The sequence below is a fragment of the Lolium perenne genome, chromosome 7 (genome assembly GCF_019359855.2).
Source record: "Lolium perenne isolate Kyuss_39 chromosome 7, Kyuss_2.0, whole genome shotgun sequence".
NCBI lineage: Eukaryota > Viridiplantae > Streptophyta > Magnoliopsida > Poales > Poaceae > Lolium > Lolium perenne.
The window spans coordinates 280,889,351-280,907,047 of NC_067250.2; the positions used below are offsets into that span (position 1 = coordinate 280,889,351).

General features: G+C 45.8%; 2 protein-coding genes across 2 annotated transcripts; both read left to right on the top strand.

Annotated features, from left to right (window-relative positions):
* The first annotated feature begins 6,684 nt into the window (after positions 1–6,684).
* On the top strand, positions 6,685–7,876 carry LOC127312532 (uncharacterized). The gene is made up of 2 exons (XM_051343049.2): positions 6,685–6,994; positions 7,106–7,876. The coding sequence occupies exons 1-2, from the start codon at positions 6,888–6,890 to the stop codon at positions 7,677–7,679; spliced, it is 681 nt and encodes a 226-aa protein (XP_051199009.1). The 5' UTR covers positions 6,685–6,887; the 3' UTR covers positions 7,680–7,876.
* A 9,147-nt stretch (positions 7,877–17,023) lies between these two features.
* On the top strand, positions 17,024–17,697 carry LOC127312533 (lipid transfer protein EARLI 1-like). Its single transcript, XM_051343051.2, has one exon. It carries the CDS (start codon positions 17,102–17,104, stop codon positions 17,480–17,482), a length of 381 nt encoding a protein of 126 aa, XP_051199011.1. The 5' UTR covers positions 17,024–17,101; the 3' UTR covers positions 17,483–17,697.

The window sequence follows — 17,697 nt, forward strand, 5'->3', positions numbered from 1 at the left end:
ATTGGGTTTGCAATCCTTGTTAATGGCAAGCTCTTGCAATAACTTGGTACATGCTTCATCATTTTCATACGAGAGGAAAATGTCTTCCGTCCAAGCAGGAATTGCTTGGGAGATGAGAGAACAAGAGTCATTGTCGGTTTGCTGGAACTGACGAGATAACGCATCGGCTGCTGTGTTTTCAGCTCCCTTTTTATACTCAATTTTGTAGTCAAACTCCAACAGCTTGAGCATGAGCTTGTGTTGCACACCTTCAATTAGCCTTTGGCTTCCAACGTATTTCAGACTCTTTTGATCAGTGCGGATGATCAGTTTGTTTCCCAAGAAATAATGGCGCCATTTCTTTAGTGACAACAGTATAGCCATAGCTTCTTTTTCATATATTGATAAGGCACTATTTACTGGACCAAGTCCCTTACTGAAGAAGGCCAATGGTTTCCCTTCCTGCATGATGACAGCTCCCACACCTGTAGCACATGCATCCGTTTCAAGAATGAATGGGTTCTGGAAGTTTGGCAATGCCAATAGGGGTGGTGTTGTCATGGCCTGCTTGAGTGTGTCAAAGGCTGACTGTTGTGCTTGTTCCCAGACAAAAGAATCCTTCTTGAGGGCTTGGTGCAGAGGTTGGCAGATTGTAGCGTATCCTTTGATGAAACGGCGGTAATAGCCTGTCAGACCGAGAAAACTCCGCAGCTTTTTTAGAGTTTTGGGTTCTGGCCAATTGATGATATCCTTGATCTTCTCTGGATCAGTAGCCACTCCTGCAGCTGAAATGATGTGGCCCAAGTACTCAACAGACGGTTGGCCGAAGGTGCACTTATTGAGCTTGGCTTTCAGGTTATGTAGTTGCAGAGTTTTGAGAACAAGCCATAGGTGCCTCCTGTGTTCCTGAGGAGTTTTGCTATAGACTAAGATATCATCGAAGAAGACCAACACGAAGCTTCTGATATATTTGGCAAAGATGGAGTTCATCAACTCTTGGAATGTTGCCGGTGCGTTGCTTAGTCCAAAGGGCATTACCAGGTATTCGTAATGACCGAGGTGTGTAGAGAAAGCCGTCTTGTGGATGTCATCATTTTTCATCCTTATTTGATGATAGCCGGACCGGAGGTCGAGCTTGGAAAATATTGTAGCACCATGAAGCTCGTCTAACAGATCCTCTATCACAGGAATTGGGAATCTGTTTTTGATAGTGAGATCATTAAGGCCCCTGTAATCAACACACAATCGCCAAGATTTGTCTTTCTTCTTCACTAATATGGCAGGGGAAGAGAAAGGACTATTACTCAATCTGATTTCTGAATTTTTGAGCATCTTCTGTATCAACTGCTCAATTGCATTCTTTTGGGAGTGAGACATGCGGTAAGGCCGAATGTTAGGTGGTTTAGCTCCTGGTATGAGTGGAATACTGTGGTCATAGGCTCTTTGAGGAGGAAGGCCACTTGGCTCTTGGAAAATGTCAGGAAATTGGTCCAGCAGATCTTGGAAATCTGCAGGTGTGACCTCCACTGTGGTCATGCATGTATTGTTGTCATCGTCTAGTGTTGGCACTAGGAGGTAACCAGTAGCCCCTTGCTCCAGCAATTTACTGCATTCATCGCTTGAGATGAACAAGTGGTCAACAGAGAGTATATGGTCTTGGAATGTGTGTGGCGTGTCCTCAATACTGATAGTAAGGGAACGTCCAATGAAGTCGAAAGTGACTGGGTTGTATTGTTTAAACCAGTTAACACCGAGAATAATGTCTGCTCCTTGGAGATCCAAAATTCTGAAATCTGTGTTGAGTTGCATGCCTTGAAGAGAAAACTGGCAGTTGTGTGCCACTGCCGTGCAAGCTAGCTGTCCACCTGCAGCTACTGTAACTGATCGGGGAGCTATGTCAGTCAGCCTGATGTTGTGTTTGATAGCAAAAGATTTGTCCATAAAGGTGTTTGTGCTCCCGGTGTCTGCTAGAGCAATTGCTTGAGAGCCTTTAATGTTGAGCAACAGGGAAATTGTGGAGTCACTAGGAATTCCAGCATATGCCGCAGCTGAGATTTGCATTGCCTTGTCATCTGGCTCCCTAGTTTGCAATTGGTTAGGTGCTTCTTCTACACCATCAGTTGCTGCTATCATTGCATTAACGTCATCCATATCATCTTCAGAGTCATATTGCATTGTTATTGCGTTGATGACTCGCTGCATTCCAGGACAGTTGTGTCCCGGCATGTAATTCTCAGGGCAATACCAACACTTTCTTGGGCCTCGTGGTCTGTCATTTGCGGGCCGGGGTCGATTTTCTCGTGCTTGGAATGGCCTGCCTTGTGGAGGAGCTGGAGCAGGTCGCTGATTCTGCGCTGCATTTGGGATTCTCCTTACTGGCGAGAGGAAGGCTTTTTCGTATTGGCGGGCATACCAATATGCCGACAACAAGTTGTCTGGTTTTTGGCATAGCACTTGATGCTTAATGTTGTCCTTCAAACCACTGACGAAGCGGTCGACGAAGAAATCAGCCGGAAGGTATGGACGGTTTCTCTTCATTGCTGTCATCCACTGCTCAAATGTGTCAATATAATTGTTGACAGAGTTGATTTGCTGCAGTTGTTGCATCTGGTCCATAGGATCAGTACTCACGGAATCAGGGAAACGGTCAATCAGTGCTTGGCAGAGGGCATCCCAGGTGACCGTACCGAGGTTGACATTTGAACTGTTTAACCATGTCTTCGCCTGACCGCGCACATGGGCAATTCCCCATTTTGCTCGCTGCTCTGTAGGAATGTTAGCTAAATTGAACAGATCATCACATTCAAGCATCCAAGCCCTGGGGTTGTTGCCGGAAAAGAGTGGAATTTCGATGTGTGGTGTGCGGATATGGATTTCTGAGTGTGTATCATTGTAGGAAGGTTGGCTTGTTCGGTCTCTATTTGGTGCGGGTGGCTGGTACGTCGGGTTGGTCGGTGTTGTGGTGATTGGCTGGGTTGTATGTGGGTAAGTAGTGGGCGGATACTGAGTGTGTGGAACGAGCTGGTATGCATAGTAGGGGCTGTGTGTCGGCATGTAACTGGTGTATGGTAGAGGTGGTGAGTTGGGTGGTGCGTAATACTGAGGTTGGGTGTTGGGGTTTGTGAGTTGGGAAAGGTGCATGATTTCTCCCGAGCTGGATGGAACAGAAGTGGTGATAGGGTTGGTTACCGTGTAGACGGGAGGGGGTAGTGTGGAGGTGTTGATGGGGAAGGTTGGGTGGGGTAATTGGGTTGGGGATAGTTGGCCGAAGTGGAGGGGCATGCTATACTGATGTAGGAATGTTGGGGGAATGTTGGCGGACGGAGGGGTGTAGGAAGGTGGCGTGGACAGTTCAGGAATTGGTGAAAGGGTGGAGGAAGGATGTGGCGGAGGTGTAGAAAATTGGTGGCTTTGGGTGGGGAGATGGGCAGGCATACCTTGTGCCGATGGAGGCGTGGTGGACGGTGGCGTAGGCGGTGGTGCCGTTGGCGTGGCCATCACTGTCGCCATGACGAGCTGCGTCAGCTTCGCGATCTCGGCGTGGATGTTGTCCAGCGCCTGCCGTGTGTCCAACCGCTGCTCCTCGAGGCGGCGGCTGATGCTGAGGACCTCGCGGGGGATGTGGTCCCGGATCGCTTCCTCATCCCGCGCCTGCTGTTCATCGGCGACGAATTTGGCTGCTGCTTCCTGCTCCATGGCGATTTTTTCTTGGGAGCGTGTGCGGATGATAGATGAGGACATGGATGGGCGGAGTGGGTGGGTGTGGCGGCGGCGTGGAGGAACAGGGGTTAGGGTTGGGAAGGTATGCAGAGGCTCGATGGCTCTGATGCCACGATGTCAGGACCCAGCGATCCTGCACAAGGAAGAAGAAAGAAGGAGCTCCGCTTGGCTCCAGATTGAACAGGAAGGTAAATTACTGAAAAATAAAGACAGGAAATAATTTGTTTTTATTTTGCTTGATCCTCGCAACCTCCCCACCTGCTGTTTATAACGCACAGCAGGCTCAAGCATTTTACAATATTGCCCTTGTCCTGTTTGAGGTACAGAACTTTAGGTTCAGGTTAAGTTGGTAAACAGGCAGAGGTTACCTTCATATATTTGGGGTCCTGACAGATCCGTACATTACGGACCCGCACTTATCTATGCTCTGATGTTTCTTGACTACATCTCCATGACTTAGCCTAATAAAGCAAAAGATATGCTATTTTCATCAGATAACTTGATATTAATTCACTGCATATATATGTTCCAACGAAGTAGTAATCCTTAGTGAACATGGTTTTTTTCTTCTACATTTTGATTGAGGCTCACACATTTGTATAGGACCGCTTTGTCCTTTAGTATTCACCGTGTGTGTTGTATATTAATAAATTCCTCACAATATACGAAATTTTTAGATAAAGGGAATATATTAATATCAAAAGATATCAATTACATCCAGCCTCTGCAACAACGCACCACCCTAATGGTACTACAGATACACACAGCCAAAAAAAGAAAAGAAAACTAAGAAACAAAAGTCCCGTCTCGGGCCTAACAACAGCAATACATCCACCACCAAGACAACACCTGAAATAAAGACTATCCAAAAGCAACGCCTCTAAGAAGGGAACAATGCTCTAACACCGTCGTCGTCCGATCAAAGATCTTAGGTTTTCACCCTGAAGATAGTCCCCGCTCTTAAAACAATGCCTCCAACAAGGTTATTGTCAGACACAACCAGTTAAGGCCAGATTTTGGGTTTTCACCCTGAAAGGTAGGACTCTGAACTTCACCTGTGAAAAACAAATGTGGGAGCAAACTAGACTGTTTATTTCCTTGTAGAGCCACAATAATTTTCCCGTGGCTTGAAATGTAACATTATTTTTAATTTTTTGTAGATATGTAGAAGAACATATTGCATGTTTCTACATTTTTCTAATTTCCTAATCATCATCTACGACATTTGAAAACCCCGCACCAACTAACGGATGAAGCTCGGTGATCAGGTGGGTACGTGAGCACGCATCCCTTGTCCGACACGTGTGTAACGCTGTTAAGTAAACCGTTAAGATAAGGTAACGTTGTTGATTCGAGCGAGGCTGTCCTCCGTTGCATGCGAACGACACATGTCCGCGGGCCCTACCCCCTACCCACCGCTTCTCTCCCCCTTATCTCTTTCCTTCGGCTCATTTCCCAATTCATCTCCCAGATCTTAGACTTCTCAAGACCTCCACGCTGATGGCTTCTGGCTCATGGCGCCGCATCGACGGGAGATGCCCATTCTCCTTTTTTTCTTGATGTATTTGCCTCTAAGTTTCTTGTCCTGCATGCATTTGCGATTTCTTGGTTTGCCGATTCCACCATCTCCAGATTTTTGTAGATGCACGCTAGAGTGCCAGTCCCATGCGGTTCCGCTAAAAAAGGTCAAAGCGGGTGACCATCGTCTTCAGTATCATCATGTTCCTGCTCGATTCAGGGTACAAACTATGACGGGGAACTATTCACCCCACGTGGTCCACAAGATACCGGGCAGAAAAAGTATTCACGCCGTGTGATCACCGTGAGGCAGAAAACCAATCTCAACGCTGATCCAACGATGGCTAGACCGTGCTCACGTACCCCTCTGATCACCAAATCCACTCTCCACCAACTAAAGCCCAGGAGCCAAAACTTTCTATCTTTCTCCTCTGTGTTTCACGCGAAGAAGCTCTGAGAAGGGTCGTCCATCAATATCTTGAGAGTCAAAAATTTGTCACATGACCCGCAAAAGGAGATGGGAAAGCAGTCTGAAACAAAGTCATCCGGCTGTGGACATTCAAACGGACAGAAGATCGACTTGGAAGATGAGAAAAAAAGTCAAAAACAGGTGAATCAAATTGACATAAGCGTGGAATTAATATTTACGATTGGCATGAACTACAAGGACGGTCCGTAGCACCAGTGTCATGAGCAGCCTAGTACCACTGGTCGTGCCCACTTCTGTTCATCGTCACATCGTCGGTACTGAATTGAATCTCACTCGATAATGGACAAAATTTAGACGGAAGGCTCGAAGTGAGCCCAACTTTAAATTAACGAAGCCATCAACCGACAAAATTTACACACGCCATCATCAAAGAGATCTATATTTCATCAAAGTCCAACCTTCTTATCATATTTATAAGGAAAATTCACTCAACACGGTCATAAACCTTGTGCATATCCAACTTAAGTAGTTAGTTATGCACAAGTCAAAAGAAACAAAAAAAACGCAAAAAAAAACATAGAAAAATAGAAAAAGACGCGGCATCATATAATGTAATAAGTTTTGATCAACTATCTAGCAACTAGCATATGCATCCTGGTGGCTTGTGTAGTTGACACATATGCTGGAGGTTGAGGGATCCAACCTCACGGTAAGCTTTACCTATTTTACTGGGCTGGCCCGGTTAGAAATTCTACTAAGCTTTAAGCTAAATCTCAGTTTACCCCGGGAGCCAAAATCCAAAGTTCCATTCTATCTTTCTCCTCCGTGCTTCCAGTGAAGAAGTTCTGAGAAGGGTCGTCCATCAGTACTATCTTGACAGTCAAAAGTTTGTCACATGGTCCGGGAAGGAGATGGGAAAGCAGTCTGAGACAAAAAGTCATAAACTACAAGGACGGAAAGATCGGCTTGAAATAAGAGAAAAAGCAGGTGAATCAAAATTGACATAAGCGTGAAATATTGCATACGGTTGGCATGAACTACAAGGACGGTCCGCAGCACCGGAACTTGTCTCGTGAGCAGCCTAGTACTACTGGTAGTGCCCACTTCCGTTCATGGTCACATCGTCGGTACTGAAATGTAGCATTCAGATGGCATGAACTACCTACACTGCTGCTTCCTGGGCTTCATATTTATAAGAAGTAGAGTAGTCGTCTAGCAACACAAACTCAAACAATCAACAATGTCGTCTCTTCCAAAGCTTTCGATGATGGTAGTGGTGCTCCTACTGGCCAGCCTCCCGATGGTGGTGGTGTCTAGCCCTAGCGTGCATCCTTCTGATCCGGCCGAGTAATCTAGCCTCCATCTTTTCCTACTCAATACAGCAATTTACTCATACGTTCTTGTGAACTGAACAGCGTTTTAGATCTCATTCTCTCTCTCTGTTTTCATTCCTTGCAGTACCAGCGACGCCGCACCGGAGCCGGAGCGTATTGGCCACCTTCACCTGGAAGGGCGCGGCTCCGACAAGATCACCGTCGCCCTGCATGGCGACAACCTTCACGTCCCCCGGTTCGCCACCCACGACGGAGCCTGGCACGCCTGGGCGGCCGACGAGCACCACGGCCTGACGCCGATGAGCCCCGAAGACGACAAGGACGACGACGGCTACTACGCCAGCGTGGTCAGCGGCCAGAAGCGCCTCAAGGACCTCCGCCGCCGCGTGGGCAAGGAGTCGCTCCTGGACGACTTGTTCCAGCTCGCGCGGGACACGGCAAGGACGATGGACGACAGATCGAGGGTCATCTCCCTGATCATGGGCGGGCGCCACGGGGAGCCCGCCGACATCTGGAAGACCATGTCCTGTGCGGTCCTCATCTCGGAGCAGAACGGCGGCGCCTGGCGGAGCAAGGAGGCGATGCAGCTGCGGTCCATGGGCTTCTTCACCAAGGAGGACGTCCTTAAGCAGCTCGGCGTCATCGCCTGGCCTAGCGACTGCAGCGAGCCCATCACTCTGAAAAGGGACTCCCTCTGATTCTTATGCATGTGGCCACTGAACCGATCCCAGCTCCTCAGCAGTTCCGGTTTCGTGGAAGTATCCTTTAGTTCAGTACTCCAGATGGTTAGAATATGAGCCGATCACTGTTCGTTAGCTTGCACTTCAGTGTTTTCTTTTGAGTATCTCTGATAGAGTTTGTAGTAGTTCAGTACTCTAGATGATTAGAATATCAACTGCTGAATCTATCCGTTTTCTTCCCAAAATTATGTCCAGTAAGGTGATTCTCCAGTTTATAATTTGTGTCTTGCTGTTACAGTTTAGTCGTATAGTATCGACATTAACTGATCTGCTGAACCACGAACTAGCGGGTGGCCCTTCCGTTAAAGGGTTGTAGCAGATAGTAACACACAGTGTATTACATGCTGAACTCTTTTGTTGCAACACTATACTGGAGGTTGCTTCCTCGAGATTTTTGGAAATTCATGTTCATTTCATGACTCTCAGTTAGAGTTTTTTTCGCTGAGGACTCATACTTGGAGTGGCGGGCTGTAAGTTTTGAATCACACAAATGGAAGATTAGATAGGTCATATATAGGTCAGGTAAAAGAGTTTGGGTGATACATGATGGGTGGCCAATGTGTTTGACCGAAGGACAAGTATGGGAGCTTTCGGTCTGCATGTGCTTTCTTTAGGGATGCTAGTTTTTTTTCTCTTGTGTTGTAAACAGAAATTAGTTACAAACTTAATAAAGATGAAAAAAGGAGATAAATAGTGGTATGTACAACTTTTCTTTACACCGAAAAATGACAGAAGTTAGTTAAGAATTTAAGATAGACAAAAGAGAGACATACTGATCCCTAATTTCACACCGCGAAATGCAAGACAATAATCAAGCGAATACCCGGGATCCCATGGCTTGTACTGAAGATAGCCAGACAAAAATATCACAAGTCTGACGTTAGTTACATTAGTACATCTGCAGAAAACATGGCACATCAAGCTCACATTCAGATCTGTTGACTGGCCATCTGCTTGGACCACCGGAGCAATATAATCTGTTGTATTTGGATGAACAAGAGTTGGGTAACAAGGCTGACATTGGATAATCCGCAGAACCGTTGTAGTCTCATTGGCACATAAAGCTCATGGTTCATATGTGTTGACTGGCCATCCTCTTAGACCATGATCTACAGAACCGTTCAAGGATGTATTCTCGAGGAAAAAATAAGAGCAAGAAAATTGGTTGTAATTAGATGAAATAGAGTTATGTCTGCAAGTAGTATACTAGTATGCAACTCATTCGCAACCAATACTTGCATTTATTCTCATACAAACAGCAGCCATGGCACAAATACAACAGTGCAAACTCCTGTCATGTGGCAACTACTCCAGCCATGTGCAGCTGCTTGTCTTCGGTCAAGCTCAACTGTCTATGTTGTGACCAAGCAAGGCAGAGCACAATTTTGGCCAACAACCATACAAAATTTGAAAGTACATAATCTGAAACAATTGTTCATAGTCAAATGCATATATAAGTAGTGACGATTAGTTCTACGTATCAACAAATGTCCAAACACACGTCTCTAATGCGGATGTCGCGACGAAAATAAAAGCGTCTCATGGCTAGCGTCTTTACATGCTTCTTTTCTTGTAGTGGGGACACACCCTCCCCCTACTCTCTCGCTGTTTGATTGCAACAACTGGCTGGAATCACCGTGTCGCAATACCAGATATTTGATGAAGAGTGAGATTGTGCCTGCGTCATTCACGGAGTGGAGTTTTGGAACATGTAGCATATGCTCTCTATATTTTGAAATGCATCTTACACATATTTTAAATTTTATAAAACTTGAAACAAAAAATTTGTACGTACATCTGTAAAAGATCAGGTAGTTTCGATTCTACTTGGATACCGAGCTTCTGTTCTCGTTAGGTTTATATAGGAGTACAATCGTGAGGGATAGGGAGGAGTCCTGGATACACACGAGCCTAATACAACGGACTCTAAATCCTATTTCTAACACCCTCCCTAATACAACCGACTCTAAATCTATGCAGCCAGTCCAGTCTGCATCTTAGAATTAGACCTCATAAATGCGAGACCCATGCTGAGTGTATACTTCACATATCTCAATATATGCTTTGCAGCCATCCAATGCACAATAGTAGGAGCATGTAAATACTGACACACCTTGTTGACAACATAAGAAATATCAGGTCTCGTAAGAGTCAAGTACTGTAAAGCACCTACCATACTACGGTAGTTTGTGATATCTTCAGTCCCAACATATCTCCCTCCCTGGCTGTAATCTTCTCATAAGAAGACAAAGGTGTAGGTGATCCTGAATAATGTGTCATGCCAACTCTACTGAGAACATCTTGAGCATACTTAGTCCGATTGATTACTATGCCATCATCAACCTGATGAACTTCAATGCCTAAGAAATAATGAAGATTTCCAAGATCTTTTAATGCAAACTCACCACTAAGAGCCTTCAGGGGTGCATCTGTAGCAGCAGAAGAAGAACTGGCAACTATAATATCATCCACATAGATCAACATATAGATGGTGACACGAGACTTGCGATAGATGAACAACGAAGTATCTGACTTAGAAGCAACAAAACCATACTGAATAAGTTGAGAACTCAATCTAGAGTACCATGTCCATACAACGCCTTGTCAAGTCTGCATACATAATTCAGTCTCCCTCTGTCTTCATAGCCCTGGCTGTCGCATATAAACTTCCTCTTCGAGAACACCATGTAGAAACACGTTATTGACGTCCAACTGGCGCAAACTCCATCCCCTGGATACAGAAATAGCAAGAACAAGCCTCACAATGGAAATTTTAACAAGTGGACTAAAAGTGTCTTCATAGTCAATACCATAGCGTTGTTTGAATCCCTTGGCGATGATACGGGCTTTGTAACGATCAACATACCCATCAGCTTTGCGCTTCACTTTGTAGACCCATCTACAATCAATAACGTTCGTGCCTAATCGCGGAGGGACAAGTCTCCACGTCTGATTATTCTGAAGAGCTCAAAATTCTTCATCCATGACTGCTTTCCAGAGTGCATCATCCAGGGCAGCCTGCAGATTAACAGGTTCATCTGTGGTAGTGGACAAGAGCCAGCGCACCATGCCATCAGTATAAGTTTTAGGTCAACGAGACCGTTGCGAAACTCACATGGCAGGAGGGCGCACAGGAGGCAGTGACGCAGAAGATCCACCATGGCCAGCATCAGATTCGGCAACATGTGCTACATCTGACGCGTCATCAGCCTCATTTGATCCCGTGGGCATGTGTGCGGCAGGCGAAAGAGAGCGAGCCGGCACAGAGGATCCGGAGCTGCGGGCTGACGCACTGCTGCTGTCGTCGACGGACGCGGCAAGCGATTGGTGCATAGAGGCTGACGGCGTCCGATCGGAGGACTCAGGATCCGAGGGAGATCGCGCCAGATCCAAGGAGGATCGCGCTGATCCCAAGGAAGATCCGGTGATGTTTGTCCATGTGCCTGGTATTTCATGTGAAGAGTTGTTTGAGCTGTTTGGAGCACCGTTTTCAGCCAAATTTTCTGGTGCATCCGAATTTGGACCTGTAGTACCCTGTGGAACATCAAAAGGAACACTTGGACCAGGATTAGTAGTATGATTATTATCAGCATGTAAATCATCAATTGAAACATGCCCATGCTCAAAATTATTCAAGGAAGGATCAAGTAGGAGAATTTCCTTGCGGAGCAAAGCTCTAGCATATGGATGAAGATCTTGAAACGGAAAAACTGCCTCGTCGAAGACAAAATCTCTAGAAATATAAACACGGCCTGTGGCAACCTCAAGACATTTGACCCCTTTATGACGAGGACTGTAACCGAGGAAGACACATTGTGTAGAACGAAAGGCAAGCTTGCGTTTGTTGTAGGGGCGCACGTTGGGCCAACAAGCACATCCAAACACACGAAGGGACTTGTAGTCTGGCCGTGTTCCTAAGAGACGATGGACATGGGTATCATTGTTAATGACTTTGCTAGGTAGCATATTAATGAGATACGTGGCAGTGAGAAAGACTTCATCCCAATCTGACTGAACATTAAGAATCTTAGTGTCAAGTTTGCATTCAACAAGCTTTTGAAAATTAACAAATGCAGAATAAGCATCAGATTTTTCTTAAACAAATAAATCCACGTAAACTTGCTATAATCATCAATGAAGCTTACATAGTAATCATGGCGACCCACAGAGGTAGGTGCAGAACCCCATACATCAGTGAAAACTAACTGAAGAGGAGCAGTGGATACACTTGTGGATATAGGGTATGGCAATTGATGACTTTTAGCTTGCTGACACGAATCACACACTGACTCTAAACTAGGCTCCTTAACAATGTGAAGTTTGTTCTTGCTAACAATTTGTCTAACTATGGCTAAAGATGGATGCCCTAGACGACTGTGCCACCTTGCTTGTGAGGGCTTGGTGGCAAAACATGCATGCTTGGAGGACGAGGAAGACATCAATGAAGATATGACTGGATAAAGCCCACCCACATAGCGTCCTCTATGAATGATTCTCCGCGTGACCTGGTCCTTGATCAAAAAGAAGAAGGGATGAAACTTGTAAGGGTACATTGCCCCTATGTGTGGTTTTGGTAATTAATAACAACCCCTATGGACTAATGTTTTCATTGAGTTTATATGAAGGAATATTCCATAGGTACTACTTGTAGTCCATGTGTTGGATTCAAGTATGGATACCATGAAGATAAAGATATACCTTGAGTATTGGCATCAGAATCATCAATTTGAAGATATATATGTGATATGATTAAGAAGAAGAAATGAAGATGGAGTTCTTATGTGGAAGTCAATATTAGCCATGCTCTAGCTTATGTGATAAGCAATGAATGGTCAAGATCTTGAGTGCTTGATTCCAAAGTGCTTGATTCCAAGTGAAGATTCCAAGTGAAGAATTCTATATAACCTCAAGAGAGTATGATAGAGTATGAGAAGATACAAGGTTGACCAATACAAAGAGTGAAGAATAGATTCAAGTTTGGTCAACACATGAAGCATGAAGAATGTGCCACAAGAAGTCATGTGGTATGGTAAGCCATGTCAATTATACTTTATGAACTAACCCATCATATATATTCCCTTGTTTTGTCTATGGTGGTTAGGTATCTTTTCATGGGCATGCATCAAAAGTGAGATCTCATATAGCCCATGAGAGGATGGCGTCAAGTGGTGATCTTCATCAAGGTTGAGTTGGGCAAGTTCAAGTTGAGCATCTCAAGAGGATCATATGCTTGAAGCTTTCCGTCCATTAGGCGATAATGTACATATGAAGATGTGCATCAATGGAGCTTTCCAATCACGGTGTATGGGGGAGCATTTGTGAGTCTTCACGAAGCAATAATGATCCAAGTGATGCATTCCGCCTTGAGTGGAGATTGAAGAGTTATCATCAAGATCAAGTGGGATGCGCAAGGCAAAGGTCTTGCTCGGTTTTCCTTTTACCGGTCTCAAGGTGGTTGTTGGGAGACCGAATTATTGGATAGATAGCCGCACTATCAAGAGGGGCTTTCGGTTGGGTAACTTGATCACATCGTATTAGGGAGCTCAACCCTTTGCATACTTTGCATATCCCTATTTCTTCTTGGTGTTTCTTAGTGTGAGGTTCTTGAGCTTGTTGCTAGGTTTAAAACAAGCCCAAGTTCTTCAAAAATGGAATCCGCATGCATCTTCTATTGCATTTTCGAGTTTGGACGTCTTCACCGCTTCTTGACGGTGGGAGACTCCCTCTCTAGAATCATCTAAGTGAGGGGAACTCTTGGGATCTGGATCTTGAAGTCATTTGTTGATTTACTCTTTGTTCTTACTCTCTAATCTCATCCTAGCATTTGTTGCTCTGGTGGGATTTGAGTGTGAAGGATTTGAACACCTCTAGTATTCTTGCTTTGCATCATTGCATAGTGTTGAGCTCTCCACCATGATTAGTTCGAGTGAGAGACCGTGAGTTTGTTACTCTTGGAGGGAGACCTCCAAGTTGGCTTGGTGGTTGGTGCTCCGGTGATCTCTTCAAGGAAGATTGTGAAGAGGCCCGGGCTTCTCCTTCGTGGAGCTTGTGAAGTGGTGTTGGAGCTTGCCATCTCCGGAGTGGAGGAAAAGCTAACCATAAGGAAAAGGGCCATTATCCTTCGTGGGTTTGGCTCGGAGAATAGGGTGAGCCTTCGTAGCGTTGGGGAATCCTTCGTGGGACTTCCCCCCTCCAAACGTGACGTACCTTCTTGCAAAGGAAGGGAACACGGGAATACATCCTCGTCTCCGCGTGCCTTGGTTATTTCTATACCTGAGCTTACTTTCCTTGTGATAGCCATCGTGTTTGAAGTACATATATCTTGCTATCACTTGTGCTACATGTATCTTGTGCCTATCTTGCTTAGCTCTAGTTGTTATTGTTGCATTTACGTGAGCCTAGCATATTTAGGATTTGTGCTTGTAAAATAAACATTAGTTTAATTCCGCATTCTTACAAGCCAAATCCGTAAGAATTTTTAAAACTCCTATTCACCCCCCCTCTAGGCGACATCTTATCCTTTCAAAACTCAATGAACACGCGATTGTCAAGGGTAAACCGATGAACAGACAAAAGGTTTTTCGATGGATGAGGAACATGTAGGACATTGTTAAGATGAAAATTTTGTGTAGGGTTACGAACAATTGAATGACCAACATGTGAAATAGGCATACCATGACCACTGGCGGTGTTGACCCTATCAGTGCCACGATACTTGTCCCTAACTGTCATGTTGTTGAGTTCACTGGTGATATGATGAGTGGCACCGCTGTCCTGGTACCAGTTGGTGTCCACACCATAGGAGGCGACAAGGGCTTCCTTGTCATCATAGTCGTCATCATCTTCCTGGAACCTCCACCAACAGTCCTTGGCAGCATGACTCTCCTTGTTGCAGATTTGGCAGGTTGTGTTGACCCATGGCGTAGTGCAACGCCTTCCATGTCCACGTCCACGGCCCCCGCCAGAAGGTGCACGCCCGCCACCGCATCCTTGGCGCGGCTATCGATCATCACGGTGGTCGTCTCGCCTATCCTCCCTGCGCGTGTCATGACGATCGTAGTCACCGCGGTCACCATAGTCACCACGGGACCGACTGTTGTAGCGTCTGCGGCCGCTGCGTTGCATCAGGTTGGCAGAAGTCTCAAAGTCGGAGGCAGCAGTACCACTGAGCATCTCCTGGCGTTGGTCATAAGCCCGAAGCTGGGCATAGAGAGAGGGGAGCATGAGCGGCGTGGTGACCGTGCCGAGCGCAGCAACCAACGCATTGTAGGGCGCCCCGAGACCCGCCAATATGAAGGAGATATGCTCCCTGGTGCGGATGGGCTCGCCAGTAGCAGCAAGGGCATACGATACGTTGCATCTTGGTTAGGAAGGCATCGGTAGTCATATGTAATTTCTTGGTGTTCGCCAGTTCGATCCGTAAGTTCGTGACCTCGGTCTGACACTGCGATGCGAACATCTCCTCAACCGCCTGCTAGACGCCGGCGACGGTCTTGATTCTCTGAGCATGAGGAAGAACCTCAGATCCAATCGACTGAAGGAGATACCCGAGCACAATCTGATCCCGTGAGATACCCGAGCACAATCTGATCCCGTGAGATCCAGGTGTTTGATCTGTTGATTCCTTGTTTGCTGGTGCGATCTCAAGTGTATCCGGCGGAGCAGCGTCACTGCCATCAAGGAGACCGAAGAGGCGAGCATCCCGGATCCGCGGAAGAACTTGGGCTCGCCAACCGGTGTAGTTGGCGCGCGTCAGTTTGTCTGACGGCGGCTGTCCCAGGTTGATGGGTTGGAACGTCGAGGACGAAGCCATGGAGACGACGGCCAAAGACGATCAGGGGCGGCAACGATGTGGGGGATGGATCGTAGGTTGGGCGATCAGTTTCGTCGGCGAAGAGACTGTCCTGATACCATGTAAAAGATCAGGTAGTTTCGATTCTACTCGGATAACGAGCTTCTGTTCTCGTTAGGTTTATATAGGAGTACAATCGTGAGGGATAGGGAGGAGTCCTGGATACACACGAGGCTAATACAACCGACTCTAAATCCTACTTCTAACAATATCTTCACGTGCTACGCGTTCACAAAGTCGTTTCATAAAAAAATGACTTATCATATGATGTGTGTAAAAAAGACAAAATTCAGTGCTAAAAATAATATTTTTCACAAGATAAACTTTCTCTTTTTCTTACACAGATCACAAAACATATTGGTTTTTCGTGAAACTTGACGAACGCACGTATATTATAGAGATGTACATGTAGAATTTTTTGTTCAAATTTCTCGATACTTCGAAATATAATTTTTTGGTTGAGGGGCATACGCACCCGGGAGCCGAATTGAATTTCCGTGTCATTCTTGTAATTCAAAAATTATTTGTATCTCCTATTGTACCAGATATATGCCTGATTTGCCGGTTATATATATGTCGCCAAGGCAAAAAGTTCTATAACTAAGTAGTGTTCTTCTCTTTTTTTTTGAGGTAATAAGTAGTGTTCTTCTCGTTTGCATGAATAAGCCCTAGTATATATATGCAGATAATGAGTTCAACTGATTTTTCAAAATTGATTAGCCAATTGTAAAAATAAGTCAATTTCATAAACTAAAAATAAATAAATGCAATTGCATGTTTTAAAAAACGTCTTCCTGAAGGCAACAACAGGTTTAATTAAAAGTCCAATTGCAGGGAAGATAAAAATAGCCAACTATTTTTTTCCAAAAAATGCCCTCGCGCTCATTACACTGAAGAAAATCAGTCGGCTCATAATATTCTTCCGTGAAGGACAAGTAGTGGTCATGGAACAGGACGCCGCAATTGTCACCTGAACCCTGTGGTAGTACCTGATTGCATTGTCAAAATAAGATTTAGAAGGCGTGTCTAGTTTGATGTGAATTGGATCGACGTGTTTGTGCTATTAGTATTTACTACATGTCATCTGATTTTGACATTGATTGGCCGGCGGAAGGTTCACGGGTCCTTGTATGTTTTGCTCTCAGAAATTGTTTTGCACGCAACTAGCTAGTCTGAATGTATATACCAGGATTTTCTATGAAGTGCATAATTCGCTATGGGTCTTCACGTGACGGCCGGCCCATTTGAATATACCCAATTTGCATGAATTGGCTCCTTTTTTTCGCACACCGTATCATTTTTTTGCAGTTCGATCGTACAAACATGTCACTTCAGTATGCAAATCATTGATTGCCCCAACCCAACAGAAAAGACAAATCGCATGCCCATGTATATGAACATCAGTCCCCTATAAATACCCTCTAAATCTCATCCATATACGTACCCACCCTGACACAGCCAAAGCAAAGCTAACATTACAGCTACTCACGCACGTAACACTAAGCTAGCGAGGTAGCTAGATCGAGCAATGGCGGCATCCAAGACGACGAGCAGCATCGCCGTAGTGGCGGTGGTCGTGGCCCTGCTGTGCCTGGGCGCGCGGCCGGCAGAGGCGTGTAACGGCCACCCGTGCCCGTCTCCGGCGGGAAAGTGCCCGGTGAACGCCGTGAAGCTGGCGGTGTGCGCGGACGTGCTGGACGGGCTGATCCACGTGGTGCTGGGGCCGCAGCCACCCAAGCAGCCTTGCTGCTCCCTCATCTCCGGCCTCGTCGATCTGGACGCCGCCGCCTGCGTCTGCCTCGCCATCAACGCCAACGTCCTCGGCATCAACCTCGACATCGACGTCGACCTCACCCTGCTGCTCAACTACTGCGGCTGCAAGGTGCCCAAGGGCTTCACCTGCGCCTGATCAGCCAGTCATCGAGCAGCCTACCAAGCTCGTGCTTGCATAGATGTGTCATGTGTGTGGCTGCGTGCGTTGTAAAAGGAGCATTCTCATACAGTACGTATGATCATCAGCACCACGTTAATACGCACTCCTACGTGTTAATTTCCAAGTCGTGTGTGCGTTGTAAAAGGAACATTTTCATCCAATAAAAAGGTCTAGAATTTGTGTTCAATAAA

Bases quoted from the DNA above. Each gene is read 5' to 3' on its own strand.
- LOC127312533 (XM_051343051.2), top strand. From the start codon at position 17,102: ATGGCGGCATCCAAGACGACGAGCAGCATCGCCGTAGTGGCGGTGGTC.
- LOC127312532 (XM_051343049.2), top strand. From the start codon at position 6,888: ATGTCGTCTCTTCCAAAGCTTTCGATGATGGTAGTGGTGCTCCTACTG. The intron at 6,995-7,105 runs GTAATCTAGCCT...CATTCCTTGCAG, and splicing joins CATCCTTCTGATCCGGCCGA to TACCAGCGACGCCGCACCGG.